At 40.5% G+C, this 22,286-nt stretch overlaps 2 protein-coding genes across 3 annotated transcripts in view; one reads left to right on the top strand and one right to left on the bottom strand.

Annotated features, from left to right (window-relative positions):
• Positions 1–22,286, bottom strand: part of LOC117791834 (rho GTPase-activating protein 7) — a 99,487-nt gene that overhangs the window by 30,017 nt on the left and 47,184 nt on the right. For both annotated transcript variants that reach the window (XM_034631731.1, XM_034631732.1), the window contains 2 exons: positions 16,065–17,416; positions 10,662–11,413 (listed from right to left, as the gene is read on the bottom strand). In XM_034631731.1, the coding sequence (XP_034487622.1) occupies positions 10,662–11,413; positions 16,065–17,391 (2,079 nt within the window). In that variant the 5' untranslated portion in view covers positions 17,392–17,416. The remainder of the gene's footprint in view (positions 1–10,661; positions 11,414–16,064; positions 17,417–22,286) is intronic.
• Positions 756–5,204, top strand: LOC117791909. Its single transcript, XM_034631842.1, has 4 exons — positions 756–925; positions 995–1,381; positions 3,533–3,933; positions 4,190–5,204. Exons 1-4 carry the CDS (start codon positions 765–767, stop codon positions 4,978–4,980), a joined length of 1,740 nt encoding a protein of 579 aa, XP_034487733.1. The 5' UTR covers positions 756–764; the 3' UTR covers positions 4,981–5,204.

The raw sequence follows: 22,286 nt of genomic DNA, 5'->3' as shown, positions 1-22,286 counted from the left end.
TGTTTTTTCTAATTATGAATATTTGAAACTTTAATTTAAAAAGTAGTTGACAATATATATACATATTTTTTTTTTTAAATAGCTAAATACTCGTAGTAAGGAAATTTAAATTAGTGTAGCTTTTTTTCCATAGATGTTATTTTGGTTCTAAAATTGAAATTTAATTTATTTTAATTGTAATAATTCCTAATTGTATTTTGACTTCAATTTAGTTGCACCTTTTGACAGCTTTCTTTGTTAAAAAAAAAGGAAATATTAAGACAAGGTATTGAAATGTGTAACTATAAATGCTATTTCTATTTCCTCGGCTGGTGGGAGTAGATCTCTAGTGGCAGCATTTATATTTCCCAGTTCGCCACAGTGCGCGTCATAAGTACAATAGCAATTTTTTATTTAATTTCATGGTCGAATGCACTAGGCAAACAATAGTCACACACACGCACACACACACACACACACACGTTCAAACACACATGCTTCATTCATATTGAAAGCCAGAGGTCCAGAGCGTATTCCCAAAACTCCATGTGCAGACTTGGCGGACTTTGGCATCTTGGCGGACTTGGCGGCTATAAAAAGTGAAGTTGGTCCACGGCCACTTTCAGTTTCGCAGAGCAGAGAGAGAAGAACGCAGCGGTCACAGCATCAAAGTGCCCGACGAGCAAAAATTGGAACGGCCATTCCGATCGAGGGAGCCCAGAGGCAGACGATATACACATTGAGCCAGACGTAGAGCCGAGTTGCGAGCTGAGAGTCCAGACAGCATGAGGCTCACGCTCGCCTGGCTCAGTGTCTGCCTGGCGATTTATTGCGGCGGTGGATTCGCCAACAACGGCCAAGGCAATGTGGTCTTATCTTTGCCACCATCGCTTATCTCTGCCACGGAGGCGGTGGCCTTGAGACAGCTGCAGCAACAGCAACAGCAACAACTGCAACAACAGCAGCGGCACGAGCAGTCTCGTTGGAAAAAGGATGCACGCGTCCTGTTTGACAGCGGCAACGGCAACGGCAACAGCAACGTCGATGCACTGCGCGATATGCTGCACAGTAAGGAGTCTGCCACAGCGGCGGCTGGCAAAAACAATTTGCCCTACAACGATGACATGGAAGTGGAGCAGCAACCGCAGTCCACGGATTTTAATCGAAAAGCATTGAGCGAGGCTTATGATTTAGAGGCACGACAGCAATCAGCGCCGCAGGAAATTGCACAGAGACATGGTCATGGACATGGAGCGGGAGCTGGAACTGGAACTGGAGTTGGACTCAAATATGCCACGCCCACGCCCACGTCCAAGTCCACTTCACACAAATACTGGGGCAGACTTTGTCAGGCAAGCGGCAATTGTCCGCGGGAATACAATCGAGCCATGCTGGCGGTCAGGTGAGCTGAGGATAAGCATGTGGCTGGGTGGCGATCTGGCGGGTTAAATCAACATGCCATTCAGTGGGGTTCACTGTGGCATCAGAAAGTGTCCGAAAACTTTCTCGCCTCAGTTCCGTTCGCTTGGCATCTCTTAAGTTCACAATAAGCCAATTAAACGTGCTCTGCAATTTATCAATCGCGTTAAGGTTCGGGGTTAACCCTTTTGATTATAGCGACTGTAGACACTGGACAACTTGGTAACGGGGCGCCAGGGCCTACAAAAAAAATCAACAACAATAAGAGCAACAAATCGTCGACAATTTGGCTGTCGGCCAAAAACACGCAAAACCAATTAATGGGCGTGAAAAAATCAGTACAACGATTGCAGTTTTGTTTCAACTCAGCGGCAAATACGTATACTTACATATGTGAGAGTGTATACGAGTACATAACATATGTTGATTTATTTTTATAAAATACCAACTGTCAGCAAATTCATTGGCCCGAAACGAGAATTGCATTGCCAGTTGAGTTTCACTTTTCATTCAGCTTAAAAGCTAAAAAGCGTCTTTCCCTTTACCGCATCTGAGAAGCGAAAAATATATGTCTGGCAATAAATTTCATTGTTACATATATAGCTTATTCTCTTGCTGGGGGTATTATAATATTTTTTAAACAAAATATCTAACGTGTAACCAATCTGGAGAAGTATACAATATTGAACTTCTTTGTAATGAACTTCTTTGTAAACTTTAACACAATGAACTGATTTCATTGGTGAATTCCCGGTTGCGAATTTCTACTGTATCCCTATAAAAGTGAGAAAAAAGTGTGAATCAACAAATAAAAAGGTATTTGCCAGCACTATCTCTCAATTTAAAAGATAGCTGGTTGAATATGATACAATTTTTGTCAAATCTTGAAAGATTTTCATGCGGAATGTCAATTTTATCATTACTTGGTCTCTAATTTGATTATCATAATTGCAAAATTTAATTTTTTTCATCACTGTCGAATTTTTCCATACTTTCCCCTTAACGCTTTTCAAAAACTTCAAACTGTCATAACTTTGTTAAATCTTAATCGATTTCTTAGCGGAATATCAATATTATCATTACTTGATCACTAATATGATTTTGTATCGAAATTGAAAAATTCAATTTTTTTTTTCATCACTGCCTACTATTAGAACAGTTGTATAAACAAGTAAGACAACTTACACACAAAGAAAGAATCTAAAAATGGAATGTACAAATTTGAAAGAGTCACTTAAAATCGTTAAATGCATCATAAATCTCATTAAGAAGCTAAAAGAAAGGGTATTAACTGTTCGTAGCAAGTGAGAATAATAATGAATACTTTTCTGATTATACACCCTGTATAATTGTATATTGTATTGTATAATTATTAAAAACTAATTTAAGTTAAAAGATCCTGTCAGTCTTATTCACTTAATAGGGTAAGTTAGCATCATGTAAATTGGGTGTACTTTAAAGGGGTATGGCGATGAATAATGATTGGGCATCAGGGTGCTCTTGCTATTAAATGACGATTAATCATTTCTTGTGTTTTCGTTCGTTTTGTGTTTCTGTTGATTTGTTAAATGCGTCGATTAATTGGCCTTAAGCCCGCATACTCTACGACTTTCAGTTGTTATTTTTGTATTTTTTGTGCTTTTAATTTGTAATTTTACACAGCAATTTATATGGGGGAATTGCCTAAAATTGACTATTGATTGGATGAGCAGACATGACAGAGAGATTAACGCTCAAGTCTATGGCTAATTCGGCATAACATTTTGGGAGGGCTTTTCTGGGTCAACAGTGTATCTTCCGAGTATCTTCCATTCCAGGTTCCATTGTTGTTTGAAGGCAGCCCACGTACACAGACATGTTCATCAATTTAAGGCAGGCACTGTGAAGTGAGAGAGAAAAGAGAAACCGAGCAGAGCGACAACACATATGTAATTGAAACCTAAGCAGCCCACGCACATTAAAAGAAATATGTTTCCAGAAATGATGCACAATGACGATCCTTAAAGTGACGTCGTGTTACAAATGATGCGTCATTAATCTTAACATAGACATCACATTATTGAATTTCAAACAGCAGTTTTCACTTCTCAGTTCTCACTTCTCGCATGCCATTTCTCTTCTCTCTCTCCTCTAGAAATAGAGAAGCTGTCGCCCGTTTGCAAAAGCAACTATATGAAATGCAGGAGCCTTTGGGCTCGGATTATGAAGATACCGCTGACGATAGCACAGACATGGACACGGACTCCAACGAAGATCTTCCCTTGAAGAATAGCAACAACGAGGTGTTCTTACTACTCACGGGAGAACAGGATCTCGTCAAGTTCCTGCATTGGGCCATGCAGCTTCTATATCCCCAACAGCATACAGATGCTAAATTGGATGAAAATGCCGCTGACTTTTATCATCCGGGCATGTTCATATGGAAGAAACTCAACTTTTCAGGGCACTTGGAGCCACCTTTGATTGTGGACGAACCGCGTTACGTTCTCGTGCGGCGCGAGAAACAGAATTCGGAGGATAGTTACCAACTGGGCGGTGAGGAAACATAAATTATAATTTCATGGGTGTAACGAGTACCAAGGTGTTGAAATTATAAAGTATCCGCCTTCTCTCTTCTCTTTTCTTCTCTTCTGTTTCTGCATGCTTCGTTTTTGTTTAAAATGCATGTGGCATGGCATATTCTTAATGATAACTTGCAACACGCATTGAATGGTGCTCTTGAAAATGCTAGGCATAGTTTCACGTATTCCTCTTCCTCTATTTCACTCCTCTGGTCACCTCTTACATCCAGATGAGCTGAAATCACAGGACGATCCATTTATACCCCCGAGAGGGCGTAAACACCACAATGCCCCCGATCTGGATGCGTTGTTGAATCGCTACGAGACTTTTGTGCCAAATCGCGGCAAGCGCGACAAAGTCAAAGATCTCTTCAAGTATGACGATCTATTTTTCCCGAATCGCGGCAAAAAGCATCACGACATGTTCAAACTGACCGATCCGTTCTATCCGCATCGGGGTAAAAAACTGCAATTGCGTGATCTTTACAACGTTGACGATCCATTCTTTCCGAATCGCGGCAAGCGACAGTTGACAGCGAGCATGTGGGGAAAACTGCAGAGAAAACTAGAGTCGGACAAGACGACAAGCAACAACAACAACAACAACAGCAACAACAACAACAACAACCACAGGGAGAACGACATGGACAAAGGCGACAACTGGCCGCAAAGAATGTCAACGCATGAAATTAATAGCAACGATCAATCAGTCAAGTCATCAATGTCAGCTGAGGATGCAACAAATGCAGCTGAGGGATTGTCAGTGCCATTGGCTCGAATGCAACTGCAATTGCCCGCTAATAGATTACACTCGACAAGATCAATGCCAGCCCATTTACTACAGTCTCTCCAACGCCTGCGCCAACTGCAGGTGAAAACATCCTTTCCAGCTGAAAGACTGCAGCGATTTCTTGCCGATGACCGCCAGACACAATTAACGCGGGGGCCCAATGTGAGTCCCGGCCATGGCTCAGACCCTGGCCATGACATTGACATTGATTATGGGCAATTGGACATGTAAATGCGCCAATCACAGTCACAGTCACAGTCACAATCACAATCACAACAATGGCCAAGGCGATCAGCGATCAGCGATCGGCGTTTTCGTTTGGGGCAACAACTTCCTTCGGGCACTGTGAGTGTCGTTTTCTCTTTTTTTTTTTTAAATGCACACAACGTTTCATGCAGCAATATAAAATGTATAACAAAATAAAATAAATGCAATTGATTTTGAAGAAATCGACAAAACGAAACTTACATCGCCTGTACACAATTAATGCCCTTGGGGCCTTTCTAGAATTGTGCTGCCCAAGGTCTGTGCCCTTGTGGCAGCCTCGTCATGGGCAACATTTTTTAATTGTATTCATTGGCTAATTTATCGCTAAATGTAATCAGCATTGTGCTAGCAATTCAACTTTAGACTCCATCGCAGACACAGTGCCAGTGTCAGTCTCAGTCTCAGCTTCAGTCTCAGTCTCAGTCTCGGTTTTGGTCTTGGTTTCGATCTCAGGCTCAGCTGCAGACTTGCCACACAGCTGCAACATTGCGACGCGGGCGTGGCACGCAGTTGCTGATGCCGATGCCGTTGCTGATGCCAAGGCATCGATACATACGTTCACAGCGCAGATAGAACCACAACATAGGCAACAACAACAGCAATGACATTCATAAATACACCCAGAGAAAAATAATCTGATATTTTAATGTCTACACTTTAATTAACTATTTTGCTCGATGCTTTAGTGACCTAACTAATCAATCTGAAGAGTAGCCACTTAAATAATGAACAAAATATAAAATGAATTATATATACATATATAAAATTGAAATAAATATCTTAAGCAACAAGCTGGTTCAAAATAACGATCATTAGAGTGGGTATTTTTAGTGCTTTTAGCTAGTGTAAAAATAAGGAAAGTCTGACTCGTCATTGCAGACAAGCTAGAACACATTGAGAATTCTATAATACATATCAAAAAATTATTTGACTATAATATTTTTCTGAATATTCAAATAAACCACAAATAGATTTTAACAAAAAATTAAAATATGAAAGAAAACACAATTTTCAATATAATTTGACGTATTTCGCTTTGATTATGTATTAGATTCATTTAACTTTGATAGCAGCTAAGTTCTATGTAATTCAGTAATTATTTGTTTTTGCTATGCGCTTTTTCTCTGTGTGTAGCAACAGCAGCAGCAATCACAACAAAAAAGTGACTTTAAAGGTCAAACTGCCTGTGCCATGTAATCCCCAAAACGCACATCAATCAAGCAGCTGTAGGCTCAGCTTATTAGCAAGCATTGAACCTAAAATATCAGACACTCCGTCAGAGGAAACTCTGTTACAGCAGCAACAATTCAAATTTTCCACTTTAACAAATTTCTGACATTGACATTGACCAGTTGTTGGCTGGCAGTCGGCATCCAAATCGACAACAACGACGTCAAAATATTTGGAAAGAGAGACGCAAAGTCTGCTGGTCAGACCAGGCCAGGCCAGGCCAGGCCAGGCCAAGACAGAGGCCAGGCCATAAGGTAGTCCAGGCCTGGCCAGCTCTTTGTTTTTTGTTTTGTACAAATGACCATTGAAGGTCATAGCCAGAGTCAGTAAGCGGCCAACAACAAATTGGTTAAATAATACTCACACACACACACACACAGACACACACCCAAAAGTATAGACAAATGTTAAGCAGATGCGCGTCTCCATCTCCATCTTCATCTACAACTCGATCTCTGTCTGCTTTGCGGGTTTTGTTGGTAGCTTGACGTTTGCTCGATCAGTCCAAAAACATATGAAGATCATTGTAATTTCAATGGCACTTCAGGCAACTCTATATATCTACGTGTGTGTGTGTGTGTGTGTATGGTTAGAAAAATGAGTGCAGCATTTGTTGCTTCGGGTACTCAACTGGGCAATGACACTTTGAGTGATCAAGCAAAGTGGTCAAGCAGGCCAGACATTGATGCTGCAGCCCTGGTTAGCATCTGATCGGACAGATTCATAGGTTAAGCTATGTGAGTTGGGTAAATAGAATGTGGAGGGCTTAATGTCATTGAGATGAACTACAAACATATGATGTTTGAGACGGATATTCTCAATCTCAATATAAGCTGAATGGATGACTGAATAAACGATCGTTATATAATCCCTGGCATATGAATAACCTTTCTCCCGATCAATGCCCACTCGAATATCAAAACTAAAGCTTGTTCAAATAAAAATTCATTGTTTTTGAGTTCGATTTTTAAGTTTGCGCTTTCAAACTGATGGCGAGCAAAAAATCTTGGCTACTTTGTATCAATTGGGCCCAAACGGAATGGCATTGGCAAAAAGAAAGTCCCTGTCCGGCTGACAACTGTCAACTGGCCGAGAGCTTGAGTTGCAGTAGCAAGTTGCAAGTCGCAAGTCTCAGCAAATTGGCGCAATTTTCGTGGCAAGGCTATTTTTGTGTTTGTTGCAAGCTGATTTGCTTGTCGGAAAATATCAACGCATTGTCAGAGTCAAATGCCGTTGACAACAGAGGCACGTCAAGGCGGGGGTGACGCGAGCGAGCAACTTGCAACTTGCAACATGCAACTGTAACACGAACTGCCTGAGTAGCTGGCAACATTTGACAGCAGCTTAATTGCTGTCTGCAATTATGATTGCTGCTGGTGAAATTGTAGAAGCTGCTTCACTTTCATTTGATTTGTTACAATGACAGCACAGACAGCAGCAACAACAGCAACAGCAGCAGCAACAACAGCTACAACATGTTGCTGCAACTGATTGTTGACTGCTCACTGTTCACTGTTGATTTTTTGGCTTCATTTGGCGCATGACTGCGATTTCTGGTTTATTGTCTGCATTGAGGGGACATGGCAAAAAAAAACTCCACTGGGTTGACAAAAATAGTAACGTGCAGTCTTTGGCACTGCCTTTTATTGCCATTTGTTTGCCATTTGCCATTTGCAGTTTACAGTTTACCGTTTGCGCTGTTAGCTGCATTTGCTGTTGACGTTGACAAAAAAACGTCATTTGCAAATTGGGCAAAGACAACTTTCTCTAGGCAGCTGCGCAGACGCAAAACGCAGTCGCCGTCGCCGTCGCAAGGCGCAAATTACCCGAGCTCAACTTCAGCTGAAGTCGTTGCATAAAGTTATAGACTTATAGATAAGTTAAAGGCAAACCGACGTGTCGCCCACATTCATTAACAGCATTCGCATAATTGGCTGATATTTCGTGGGTACAACGAACCAAACCGATCCCATTTCTACAGTCGCTACACAAACAAAAAAAAAAAAAGAAATTTTAAACTTGAATTTTAGAATCATTGGATTTTTTTCCTGTGTGAGATTTGTTGTGTTTTAAGTCTCAATTTCGCATCGCCAGATTGTCAATATCTATAATTAAAATCATTTGAGAACACACGCAAGCCGACATTGTTGTTGCTTATCAGATTTATCAGATTCAAAAGGCCAAAAAAAAATAAAAACATCGTTAGACGTTGAAGGCTTGATTGAGCTGATGGACTTGTATGGCCAATTATGATTGTTGTGTGTCGATGTTATTATTATGGATTATGCATGTACATAAATATTATCTATCGACAAGTACTGCTGTGTGTGTGTTTGCGTGTGTGTGTGTGTAGCCAAAATGCAATACAAACGCGCTAATTGATGCAGGAAGCGCGAAGCGAAAACGAGTTGCCAGCGCTTGTCATGTTGCATCTGTTTCAAAGGCTGGCCTGCCCACCAGAGATTCGTTGCACGCTTCGCTGCTTGCCGCATCCAAAATGGGTCAGGCAACAGCAACACAAACAACGACACAAACAACGACAGCAACAACGACAACAACAACCTCCGCCTCCGCAAAACGCATTTCATAACTAGGCAAATTAAGCCTAAGGCCAACGACTACAACAAGCGTCTTACCAAGTCTTACCAAGTCTTACCGAGTCTTACCGAATAACGGCAATTTGGAGCCTAAAGTGCTGCACTATTTGTCATAATAAACGCGCCGCACAAATGAGGGTGACTGGATCTGGTGGGGGACGGGGTGAGGGGCGGCAGCAAAAGAAAGCAGCTAAAGACGACAATGTGTGGGCAGCAGTATGACACATTTTGTCATCATTAGCCACAGTTGCCGGCTAATAATTTCAATTTAGCCAAAAAATTAGTTGCATTGAGCTGGAATATGGAGGAAAAAAAGGCGTTTATAACTTGGCTAGTACGGTCAGGGCCATAACCAGAGTCAGAGCTCGAGTCAAAGCCATAAGCCGACAGCCTACGCCAACTGACGCCCCCTGGGCGTGGCTCGGGGCATATTCGATGGGTGTTGAGGTGATGACACTGATTAGAAAATGTGTAGAGATGACGTGCCACACAGATGTGGCCCCCTAATGAAAACTGATCAAATGCCATAGAAAACGCTGCGAAGCCGCACGCGATTTGAGCGCGATTTATGTGCGCTTGGCATAAAAAGCTAAACTAGAACCATTGACACTTTTAACAATAAATGAGGTTTATTAATTGAACAGTCATTTGAATGGAGAGCATCGTTAATTAAAGCTGCAACTTGGCCTGATTATTGTCACCGTTAGGCAAAAGAAAAACGCGCGCGACTTGCGGGCGATTTGAGCGCGTTTAGTTTGCAGCGTTTATTGTGTTAAAGAACGCGTCGAGTGGCGAAGAGCAATAAACGCAATGCTAATGAGAAACGCGTGTGCGTGCAATGCTTCCGCGATGGCCCAAGAAGCCAAGAAGCAAACTAAGCTCTTGAACAAATTTCATGCGAAACAGTTATAAAAATAACTAAAGTTGTCGGTCGGCCGTTGACGATGATGATGTGTCTCTATCGGAGTGTGAATGTGAGTGTGTAATATTGCGCTTTCCGGTACAGAAACATAAAATTTTATGTACACGACGCTGACAACGCTAACGACAACGGCAATGGCAACAAAAGCAGCAACAGTCACACCAACAACAACAACAATAACAAAAAGCCGGGCGTGCAACGCGTCGTATGCGTTACACATTACGAATACGCCGCTGCGTCAACTTCATCTGTGTGTGTTTATTTTAACACATTTTTCTGTCACGCAAAATAATCATTTGCAAAATCACGCCGTGTTGACAGTTAAGGGGCAAGCGAGGGGATAGGAAAGGGGTGAGGGGACAGCAAAGTGAAATGTGTGTGTGTGTGTGTGTGTGAGTGGCGACAGCAACTGTCGTTTATCGTCATGTGAAAATTTATGAAATTGAAACTTTTCGAGGTGACTAACAAGTGGCGAGTCGCCTAATTCATGCCTCATTGTCTCAATGATGCAACATGGGAACGGAAATGCTTAAAAAAACACAGCAAATTAAAAGATTCAATATAAGAATTTGAAAAAATTTGGGAAAAAGATAACTAAAACAAGACAAGAAAGCTTTTAATGCGGAAAAATTAAAAATATTTGTTTTTTTTAATTGTTTGGTTTTTTTCTTATTAAAAAGGATTAAGGCAATGAAATAATAATTTATATTACTAGCTAAAAACAAAATTTAATCGGTTTTAGAAAAATAATAGCTAATTCTACCCAATAGAACTAGTTTTTTTTTAGTTTATGTATGAATTTAATTTGTTACTTTTTAATTGTTCTGCATCAACATTTTGGTTGTCTTACATTTAACTCTTAGTTTTATTAAAAAATGCAGAGTAATATTACTAACCTTGACACGCTCCAAATACTCCTGAAGTGCACCGTAAGGATCATCGCCATCATCATCTATCAGGTCGAGTCTGTGCGCCAAGTCCAGATTATTGAGTGCAGCCAATTTTGATTCGGGCTTATCGACTAATTGCAGCTTATGATGCACATGTTGTTGCTGATGCTGCTGCTGTTGCTGGTGTGCAGCTGAAGTGTTGGCAGCGGGTGCACGGCTTAAGAATTTCTTATCAGCTGTCATGGCGTTGGCTGCTGTTGCTCCTGCAGCATTGCTTCCGTATTGGCGAGTTCGCGGCATAGTTGCACAACCGGTGCTAAAAACGCTTGCAGCTGCCACAGGAGTGGCAGCAGATGAAGTTGCTGTTGCCGTTGCCGTTGCCATTGCCGTAGATGTTGCTGCTACATTTGTGGATGCGGCTGTATCATCAACGTCCTCGGCCGCCACAACATCACTTAATCCCGATTTGTAGCGCGTCGTGTCAGTGGCGATAGTAGCACTTGAGACTGACGTGTTGCCTGCCACAGTTGCTGTTGTTGTTGTGGCTGGAGTTGCTGTTGTTGCCGGCGGCGTTGCGTTGCCGTTGATAAGCGTTTGATGTTGCTGCTGCTGCTGCTGGTTGCTGGTGTTGCTGCCACAGCTAATTGCACTTTTCACATCGCTTGTCATGTTGTTTTGATTTGTATTGCACTGAATTTTAGAAAATTTCTTGACGCTGTCATGTTGCCGCGCAGTGTTGCCTCCACTCTGTTGTTGATCTGTAAAAAAGAGCGAAAGAGAAGTGTAAGAGAGTGTGAGGAAGACAGTGAGAGATTGTTTAATTTTAGCAATATTTCTTCAACGAGTCAAATAAAGTTGTCATTGCCGCCATTACGCTGCACACAATTGCAGCAATTATTGTTGCAACAACGGCAACATGTTGCTCACATTGTGCAGCAACACTTTGCACAAATGGCGCGCCCAAAAGACACATTTTCATAATCTCTTTTTCAACCAAAAATGAAAAATTGCGCCAAATGCGCCAAGACACGGCTGCCACATGTGGCAACACAACGGCAACACACATCGTCGTCGTGCTGCCTGCCACTGGGCCGCTTAAGCCAAATGCGCGAAAATTTTCTGCGCTAATCGCCTCAAATTTTGCGCCGAATGTGTGCCATTTAAATTGTCATAAATTGTGCCACACGCCCCGCACACATGTGGCACACTCTTAACTTAGCTGAACTGAACTGAACTTAAGTTTTTCCCGCGCCAATATTTTAATTAATTTTTTGGCCAGCGATAAAATGGCAAGCAATTATTTACATATTTGATTATATTGCTCACACCATTTATTTCTTATTCCGTGCCCTCAATTGTCCGCAGTACATAACTTATTTATCTCTCACATTGTTTGTTTAATTCGTTGCCACACCCAACAACAACAATGGATTTACTTCATTCCGGTTAAAGTTCTTGCAATTGTGTCAGCTGTGAACCCAATGCAATGCAGACCTTCATCATGAACTTAATTAAAATATATAGTTGAATGCGAGAATGCTAAAAATAAATTTGATTATGAACTTTATTTGGAATCATTTAAGATAAATATATTATTTATTATTTAAAAGATGTAAGCAAAGTACTTGTATAAAGTATTTCAAAACATACCGTTCATTAAAGTTTAAAATTAAGATGAGCTTGCTCAAACATCAGTGATTATGATTATTATAATGTAATCCTATTAATTTTAAAACTTGTTCAGTATTGGAAATTATTAAATATTAATTTTTAACCTTACAAATATTTTAAAAAATTTTGTTAAATATGAGATATATAATCTTTTGAGATGATCTCTTATTTTACAGTGTTCAAACCGAAGATTAGTCAATTTCTTAACAACTTCATTACTTTTGAAATTCTTCTATTTTTATCCATCAATGACTTTGACTATTGTAAGCCTAGTTTGGTTACCCAGGTGGTCTTATGTGAATGTATTCTTGGCATAACATTATTTACATTTGGCTTCTGGTTCTCTTATTTTCACTTTAAAAGTCACTGAATATTTGAGTAAACTACATTCGCGTTTGCATAGATAGACGACGTGTCTAAAAGTTGGATATGGTTTCCGATTGGAATTCGAATACGAATACTTCGTACAGCCCACATGGATATGCAAATACGTGAAGGTATCGCCATAAATCGCATTAAAATTCGCATAGGGGCAAAGCGACTGAAGATCAAGTGAACTTATTTTCCGTTTTTTTTTCTCTCTGCTTTTTTATCAGTTTATTTTTTGGCGTCTGTCAGCCCCCAAACGAGAGCGAAAGAGAACACAGGAGACGATAGGACGGAATGTGTATTGCAATGGAACTCTTTCTGTCTGTATGTGTGTGTGCGTGTGTGTGTGTGTGTCTGTAAGTGAAACGGTTAAGTATTTGTGGTTGTTGTTGTTGATTTTATAGGTTTGATTTTATTTGTGTTTTTATTGCGCATGCGTGCGTTCGATTGAGTTTCTTGATTAAAATGTCGCCGCCACCGTCGCGACTTGGCGACAACAACAACAACAGCAACAACTGTGGCGACTTCTCTCCTGGTAGGCTCAACCAGACTCTGCTGCTGTTGATGTTGTTGCTGTTGCTGGTCAGCGGTTGGCATTTAAAAATTCTGAATCGCATGCGTTACACAACGACAACGACCCGTGGCGAGCTCGTAAATCAGCGGCCCAAACGATGTCAGTCAGTCCGTCGACAGGGGACAGTTTGGCTACATTTTATGGGGGTCTGGCCAGAGTCAGAGTCAGAGTCAGCTGGAAAACGTACACCAATTGATCGTCTTGTGGCGATTGGCAGGCCGCCAAGCCAAGCCAGGCTAAAACCCAAGTCAGATCCAGACTCAGACCGAAGTCAGAGCCAAGTCAGAGCCACACTGGGCTGCAGTTTTCTTCTGCCTTTTTGGCAATATTTCAATTGTGCAACTGCTAACGGTACATTTGCCAATTGCTGTGGCATGTATGTAGGAGGCGCGTTGAAAGTTCATGGGAGGTCTTCTCAGTCACAGTCTCAGTTCCATTCAGAGTCCAGTCCGTAGAGCTCATATGTGTGCCAAAATGTGGGCTTTTTTTTCCTATTTTATTGGCCATTTGAGCTTTTAATTAACGGAAATAACTCTCTTCTGGCCATTGTTCTATTTGATTGTCAACAAAACTGTAGCTTTTTTTAGACTTTGCGAGCTCAACAAATATGCAAACACAACAACAAAAACAACAGAAACAAAAGCCAATGCGAGAAAACAAAATATTTGTACTTATTTGCTTATTTACTTAAAATAAAATTGTTTGCTGGGTGTGTCCGCTAAATGGCCACTGTCCGTCATCCCATTGTACAATGTACATACGAGTACATAACTTGGGCGTGTGGTTGTTGTTGTTGTTGCTGCTGTTGATTGATTCTGTGACTGAGGTCACTTGAACGTGATTAATTGCTTATTGAGCTCAGCTAAAGGCGAGAGGTGTCATAGGCATTTCGCCAAATTAAGAGAAAAACGCGGGTCGCTCTATAATTTATCATAATTGTTTAAGATGGCAGTATTTTAAGCTAGGAAAATTAATTAATTAATAATTAATCAATTGAGAGTCCAGTTTTAATGGACGTTTTTATTATAACTTTTAAATTAACAAATTTATAATAAGAATTAATTGCAATTTTTTATTACACAAATTTTCTTAATATTTTATTTAAATGAAAAGCTTATGAAATATTAATTACAATAATTAAGCTACAATTTATTTAAATGTAACAGTATAAATATATTTAAATAAAAATTAAAAATTTAATTTAATTTTTAATATTTATTTTGGTTATATGTGTCCCTTAAGTTCATGTGAAGTATCATATGAAAGGTATTGAACCAAATATAGTGAATGTTTTTAGATTTTTAAAACAAACCAAAATATTTTTAAAGTAATTTTAAATTTTGATTACCACAATTGAATAACCATTTTTATTTTCAATTTTTATTGTAAAAATTAAGGATCAATAAACCACTCTAGGAATACATAAAACTATTATGCTTTATCACGTGTTAATAAAATTTTATAACTTTCGAAGGTAAATAAAAAACAAACACGTCTTTTGACTTGGGGCAGGATCTTCCGGGCTTAAGTCCGACTCATTTGCCTATCAAAATGATATAATACTGCGATCATGACGTCGATCACAGTGCGTACGTGTTTCCTGTTTGCAATAACTGACAACGACAGTGGCAGTTGCCAATTGCCCATTTCCAATTGGCACTGGGGCGTGTCAGCCAAGTTCGTGTTGTATTGGTGACATTGCCTAAGGCAAGGAGTGTTTGCTGTATGTTTTTTTGTGTTGCTTGTGTTGTTTTGGTTTTGTTTTGGCAGATACAAGTGCGTCGGGTTGCACTGCACCCAAAGCCAGCACGGTTAATGATTTTTGTATGCAACGCTTTTTTACGACATTTTCAATTGGCGGGACAAATGCAGACGGGAATTAATGTTTGTAATAAAAAAAATATTTTCTTTTATTATTAATCACAATTTGAAGTGACTTTTTCATGAAGAGTTTTTATGCGACTTTAAGTGGCTTTTTATTAAGCATTGCGGCATTTAATTGATTTGTAATAGACATGGCTGTCTATCTCCCTATCTCTCTCTATATATATGTCTGTCTCTTTCTGTCAGTGTGTTATGCAAAAGGTGTGTCAGGCTAACGGAAATTCAAAGCTCAACGTCATGCATAATTCATAACATAAATTGCAGTCAATTTCTTTATTTTTTTCCTTTTTGATTTTTAATGCGACAAATGCATTAAATAAAAGGGAAATAAATTATATGTACATAAGTTCGCCGCCCTTTACAGCTGGCCTGCTTGTTACATATTTATAAGCATTTAGTTGTTGTCATTAACTGCAAATATCTGCTTAATCATCTACCAACAATTGCCTTTAATTGCCAGCATTTAGCTTTTGGCATTACAATTGCCCTGAATAATATGATTCAGAGTCTGTAGATTCGGTATCTGATCTTTCAGATCTTTCATTTAAATGGTATGGAGAGAATGCTCTATCTGATGAGCATTCAATAAACAGGAAATGACTGGACAATGAGCTGGTTGACCTTCAAGTCTGTTGCCCCCAAGGGATGCATGATGAGTCGAACAGATAGAGAGAGAGAGAGAAAGAACTATAGTAGGTGTAAGTTCTGAGATATCCAACTAGTCATCAGAGATGGGACAAATCAATTAATTACTGATTGTTAGCTATTAACTAGCCTAATGATTGTGTGTCCCAACCATGCTCGATTTTCCCACAGCAACGCAACATTTCCGCCCAGGCGACTTTGTTGCTAAAGTTAAAGCTGATTAAGCGACAAAAAAAAAAGAAATATATATGTACAAAAAAACTTACCATTTCCTGCCGCAAAGGCGGCGATGCGCTCCCTAACCGAACGTCTGGGCTCGTCGTTGTTGTTGCTGGTGTTGCAGCTGTTCGGTTGCAGCATATGCATCGCAGTTGCCTGCGTTGAGTCATGGCTAGGACTACGCTTAACCATTGTCGTTTTGATCACAGTCTTAAGGCGGCTGGGCGTGGTCGGACGTGCTGCTATGCTGGGCTTAGGTGTTGTTGTTGTTGCTGTTGCTGGTGTTGGCGGCGGCGTCGGCGTCAACAACGTCGATGCTGTTGCTGTTGCTGTCAATGTTGGTTTATCGCTGCACAGCACTTCTGTGGCAGCACCCACAAACTCTTCTCCCGTTGTTTTTGTTGTTGTTGCCGCTGTTGCTGTTGCCGTTGTTGCTGTCGTTGTCGTTGTCAACCCACACTCGCTGGCCGTGGCCGTTGCGGCAATGTTCGTTGTTGTTGCTGCTGTCGTAATTGTCATTTTATTCTGCGACGACTTCGGTGAATCAATTTTCGAGTTTGTATTTGTATATATATTTGTGCTGGTGTTGTTGTTGTTCGTTTGGGGCTCGGCGTCGTCGTCGTCGAGTAATTTACAATAATTACAGCGCGGCTTATTGTAGTTACTGTTGTTTTTGTTGCTTAGTGTATTTTCCTTATTGCTATGTTGCAGTTGCAGTTGTTGCTGTTGCTGTTGCTGTTGCTGTTGCAAGCTATTGCTAAGTCTTTGGATTGTTTGTTGCTGTTGTTTTTGTTGTTGTTGCTGCTGCTCATTGCCACTTTGCTGGTTGCTTGTGACAGCGCAAGTTTTACTTTGAGTCGTTGCTGCAACTGTTGCTGCTGTTGCTGTTGCTAGTACGCTGGTGTTACGCTTGTTGTTGCTGTTGCTGCTGCTGTTGCTGTTGCCTTTGTTGTCCTGCCGCCATTGTTCAGGCACATTTCGTTGATTCATTAATATCAACGCTACATTTCCGTCGTGGCCGCCAGAGATCTCAGCGATATCATTTGCCTCATCATCATCATCGTCATCATAATCATTGCAATCGTAATCACTGTCGCAATCTTGGCGTCGCTTCTTGCTGCTGTTGCTGTTGTTGCTGCTGTTGGCGCGTGGCACATCATCAATATATGTAAAATCGCTATCAACGAATATATTTCTAGCATGCAGCGTGTTGCACTTGGGCTGCTTTAGATTGTAGCGCCTGCGCTGTGGACAACAGCAGAACTTGATGATGGTGCGCGGCGATGTTGGCGATAACGTTGGCAGCGTCGGCGTCGGCGGCGTTGCAATGTCAGCCCATTTCTGTATCAATGCCAACTCGCGAGCATTGGACATTGTTGTATAGCCATGGAGTGTGATTCTGAACAAAGAGCGAATAAGAAAAGTAAATTAATTACAATCAAATAAGCGACACAGAGAGACAGAGGGAGAGAGAAAGAGAGAGTGGCAACAAAAATCAATTAAGCACATTTTTCAACGCATCTCAGCTTTTCACCAACGTTTCCTCATTCTCTGTTGAATTTGAAAGCCAATTCGTTGCGCACATCAGCTGCTGTGGCACAGCAGCGCCATCTGTGCGTCATGGTCGCTGCCACAAGTTGGCTCGTCTAGACAACGACGACAGCAACAGCAACAGTTGCCGTTGTCAGCAGCAATGCCAACATGTTTTAATTGCAAACTGCTTTTTGCGCAACACTTTCGAATGAGGCTTAGAAGTGACCGCCAAATACGACCATCAACATGTTGCTAGCCGGCAGCAGACGGGCAACAGCAACAGCAGCAGCAGTGGCAGTGGCAGTGGCAGCAACCAGGCAGCCTGCCACATGTCGATGCATGATTAACTGCCGCGTTAAGCTGCCAGCAGCGTCGGCCTGCATCCATTTAATTGCATTCGTTGCGGCTGCAACAGACAAACTATTTAGCCGCAGGGCAGCGACAACAGCAGGTAGCAATGCCATCGCCCACTGCCCAGCCACGCCCATTAAGGAGGCAACGAGGTTCGAAACTTGGCTAGCTGCAAACCTACCCTTGGGGTTGACGTTGACCTTTTGTGCTTGGCCAAAAGCTTTTGTGAAAGTCTTTCTCAAATTCCTTTCACCAACAAAGCTGCTTCTATTGTTGCACGAGTGAATAAATTGTGTGTGTGTGTGTGTGTGTGTGTGAGTGTGTGTTTGTATTAATGGCACGCCTGTTGTCAAATGTTTGACAAATTAATTTCAATTGTTTAATGCACTCGGCTTATCTTTCACTTTATCGATTGTCCGCTGGACAGTGAAAATAAATTAACAATAAATAATTTTAATTATTTCATGAAGATGTCAAATTACACACACCCACGCAAAGAGCCAAGAAAGCCTTTAAAGCCGCAAAATGCCGCGCACAACAACAGCAACAACAACTGTTGGCCATGTGTGCTATGCCAGGCCCATTGCCGAACTCATACCCGAACCCGAGTCGCAGATGAAGTCGGAGTCGGAGTCCACTCGGACCCGTGCCCCTATCGTGTGGCGCACTGCGATCTTTGCCACCAACTGCCAGTGCTATTTTTGAGGCTTTGCACAGCTGCAAACACAGCGCACTCTTTGTATTTATTATTATTTCTTTTTAGTTTTTTTCTTTCTTATTTATTAAACTTTTGCCAAGGCTTTTAGCTTTTAGCCAGCCTATGGAAACAGTTCGGACAGCTCTAATAGGATTTTTAAGATTTTGTTAAGTTCGCTCAGCTGAGCTGTTGATGGCAATACCATAAATACAATGAGCTTAAAACTACACTCTATCGCACTGTCTATCCATCTGTCTATCTCACTCGCAATCTGACTTACTCTCTCTCTCTCTTTCTAGCTGAGATTTGACTTAAGCTCTTTTGTTGGCTTTGTGACGCCCTATTTATCGAGTATATTTTGAGGTTATTGGGGCTCATATTACATCCAGCATTAATTTTGGCTCTTTGTAAAAGTTGAGATGCTGCCAATGAAAATGCTACCAACGATTTGTCAATAATATTTTCTGGTATTTAATGACAGGCTAAACATAGCTTAAAGTGATTATAATCAAATGAGAACACGGAATAAACAATAATGAGAGACTAAGATATATGAATTATGAAAAGTTAAGACTCCTAGGTCTTATAGTTTTGGCTGTGCAATGATCAGTGAGTGAGTGAGTGAATGAGGGCAAAAACATTTTTTATATACATAAAAAAAGATAGTTATTTTAATATAAAAAGGAAAACTGCAATCTTTTGGGGAAAATTTCTTACTAAACAACAGTTGTTTATTTCCCTCTAAGTTAGTAAACTTACAGAAAAAAGTTTTGTTTTTTATTATTATTTCTTAAGTTATCTCAAAAGTTGTCAGAGTTGATCATATTGCGTGATTTGTGCTTTGATTTATTTTCGGGTACAAAAAACACCTTTCGGACAACCGATATACCCCTTTATGGCGCACATGAACAACATCATAAAATGGAAAAATGAGAAATAAAAACTATAATGAAAAACAAACTGAAAATATGCCGCAGCTGAAACCACACACAAAAAGTGGCAACTTGCCTCCTTTTTACCCATATGCCAAGTATATTCAATAAATCCAAATGCGGCATATAATCGTGTGCTTATGCATGATATTGTGATTTATGGCTGTGTTCAGATTGTTGTTGTTGTTGTTGTTGCTGTTGCCGTTGTTGTCATAAGGAGCAGACAATTAATATTAAAAAAAGCTACTAAATCCAGACTTACGCATAAATTAAAAACTTAAGTAGGTTGCCCAGAGTTGGTGTTGTTGTTGCTGTTTGTGCTATTTGTGTGAGCAATAAATGCATGTATGTAACAGAAACAACAATAATAACAACAACATCAACAAGGGGAGGAGACAAGCACCCTTCTCATTCATGCTTAACTCGTAATTTATGGCATCGCAGGCTTGAAAACATTTTTGCAAATTTGCAATGCATTTCAATGCGTTTGACATCGTAAATACATATTTGTCAATGCATTTCAAGTCAAGTATAAAAATAACTAAGTAAATACAGCACATACATGCATATATTCTGACATACAGTAATGTATGTATATATATTTACTTGATTATATGGCTGAATGACTGAGCGCATGCGTGGCACGTACAAATTCACATATCTTACAGAGTATATATATAGCGTCGATGCCTCGATGGGGTTATTTATAAAGTCTAGACGCCCGATTTGGCATACCTATAATTAGCATATTGCCCATGGCATATAGAAATACTTCGATTTATGGCAAATGTTGTTGAAGTCACGAGTTAGGAGTAATGATAACGGTAGCCAAGTTCTATGAACTCTGCTTGCAGGCAAAAATTGTCAGTCTATCTATTTGTCTGCTGTCTGTCTGCCTGTCTGTCAGTTTAGCTAATTGAAGCACTGCGATGTCGTTGGCAGCCGCTTAATGTCAGCCAGTCTGTCACTTTGGCGCGGCCATCGATCAATCAAGCAATCAATAAGTCAATCATATGCATGAGCAGTTCAACAAAGCGCATACAAATTGTTGCGTTTGGCTTTTATAAGTGCATTATAACTGCAGTTGAGAGTTTCGCTTTCGAGAGAGACAGAGAGAGAGAGAGACATAGAAAAAGATGTATCGAAAATAAAAGAAAATATATTTCCAATAGATTTATACATGCATTCGTTTCGTTTTTAGGCGCTCGTAGGAAAAGTTTTTCCAGCCTCAGGCATTGGCAATCAAAGCGACAGACATTAACGCTCCGTCGCCATCTCCGTCTCCGTCTCCATCTCCATCTCCGGCTTGTTGTTGCATCCAAAATGTTGTTGGCCACGTACGTTGTTGGCCTGTTAATGCTGCCCATTAACCTGCTGACCCCATGGAATTGACTGGCTGCTGTTGCTGCATTGCGTGGCACAACAGCTGGTAATGACTCTCTTTCTCTTTCTCTTACTCTTGCTCTTGCTCTGCCTCTGTCTCCTTCGCCATCTCTGACGCTCTCGGTTCACGCAAAAATGCGCAGAAGCCAAACACTTTGCTGGCTCGTGGCTTGGCCTCTCCATTTGCCATTTATAACCAAGTATTGGCCCAGTCTAGAGCCTACAGCTCTACTCGAATTTGTTGCCAATTTGTTGCGCCACAAACTTTGTTGTTTGTCCGCTGTTGTTGCTGGAGTTGTTGTTGTCGCTTTTGGTAGTCGCCCAATTAATTTCCGCATTTCCCAGACAAACTTGGCAATTAATTTTTGTGCAGTTTGCATTTCTTCAACCTTGTTGCCTGACCTTTTGGCTCAAGTGATTCACGCCAACGCCAATGCTAACCGACAACCGACAACCGACATCCTCCATCTCCTGTCAGCGTCATCGTCATCGTCATCGTCATCGTCGTCGTCATCGTCATCGCCAGCGACAGCATCACTTTGGCCTAACGAGAATGGCCCAGGCTCTAAGTCGGCAATTAATCAAAGCGCCTTTGGCCACAGACAAATCCTTTTGTAAGCTCGCATGCGCTCGTATATGGCCAACAACTGACAACGCAAATGGCCAAAATGACAGCGGGCCCGAACCGCGTCATGAGTCAGCCAATGCGCACAACGGTAACCTTAACATGCGTTGGCTTTTTGGGCGGCATTTCGCCTTCTTCCTCTTTCTTTCATTCAAATGCCAAAAGGCCACAGACAGCGTTTTCTATTTATTGAAATTTACAAGACTCCTTCATACATTATAAATATAATAAGCAGTTGGTTATCAACAAAAAATTGACACAGGTTAAGTAAAAGATTTTCATAACATCTTATTTCTACATGATTACAGAACATAAATCTTGTTATATTATTTGAATAGTTAGATTCCAAAATGTTGTGCAGAATTTTAGTTACAATAACAATGCAAAGTGCAAATATTATTCAAAATTGTCATAACAATTTTAAAAAATATCTTCCTAAACATATTTCAAAATATTAAAAAAAAATGCAAATAATTAATTGACATGATGAAAAAACAATTCTCTTCATTAATAACTTCATTATTTGAAAAATGTAAAAACATACCGCAAGGAAATCGGTTGGGATTCGACAAAGCTATGACAATTTGAAGCTTTTGAAAAAGCGGTATGGAAAAAGTTTAGATAAAAAGAACCAATCTAGTTGTCGATTTTATATGTTATCTGTGTTTTTCAGCTGTTTAGTGTTGGTTAAATGAATCTAACTCAATTGGTAATTCTTTATTAAGCTTAAACCTACTGAGGGAACAAC

Source organism: Drosophila innubila (assembly GCF_004354385.1).
Source record: "Drosophila innubila isolate TH190305 chromosome 3R unlocalized genomic scaffold, UK_Dinn_1.0 2_E_3R, whole genome shotgun sequence".
NCBI lineage: Eukaryota > Metazoa > Arthropoda > Insecta > Diptera > Drosophilidae > Drosophila > Drosophila innubila.
Note: the sequence above shows the minus strand (reverse complement) of the source record. Positions and strands in the feature narration are given on the sequence as shown.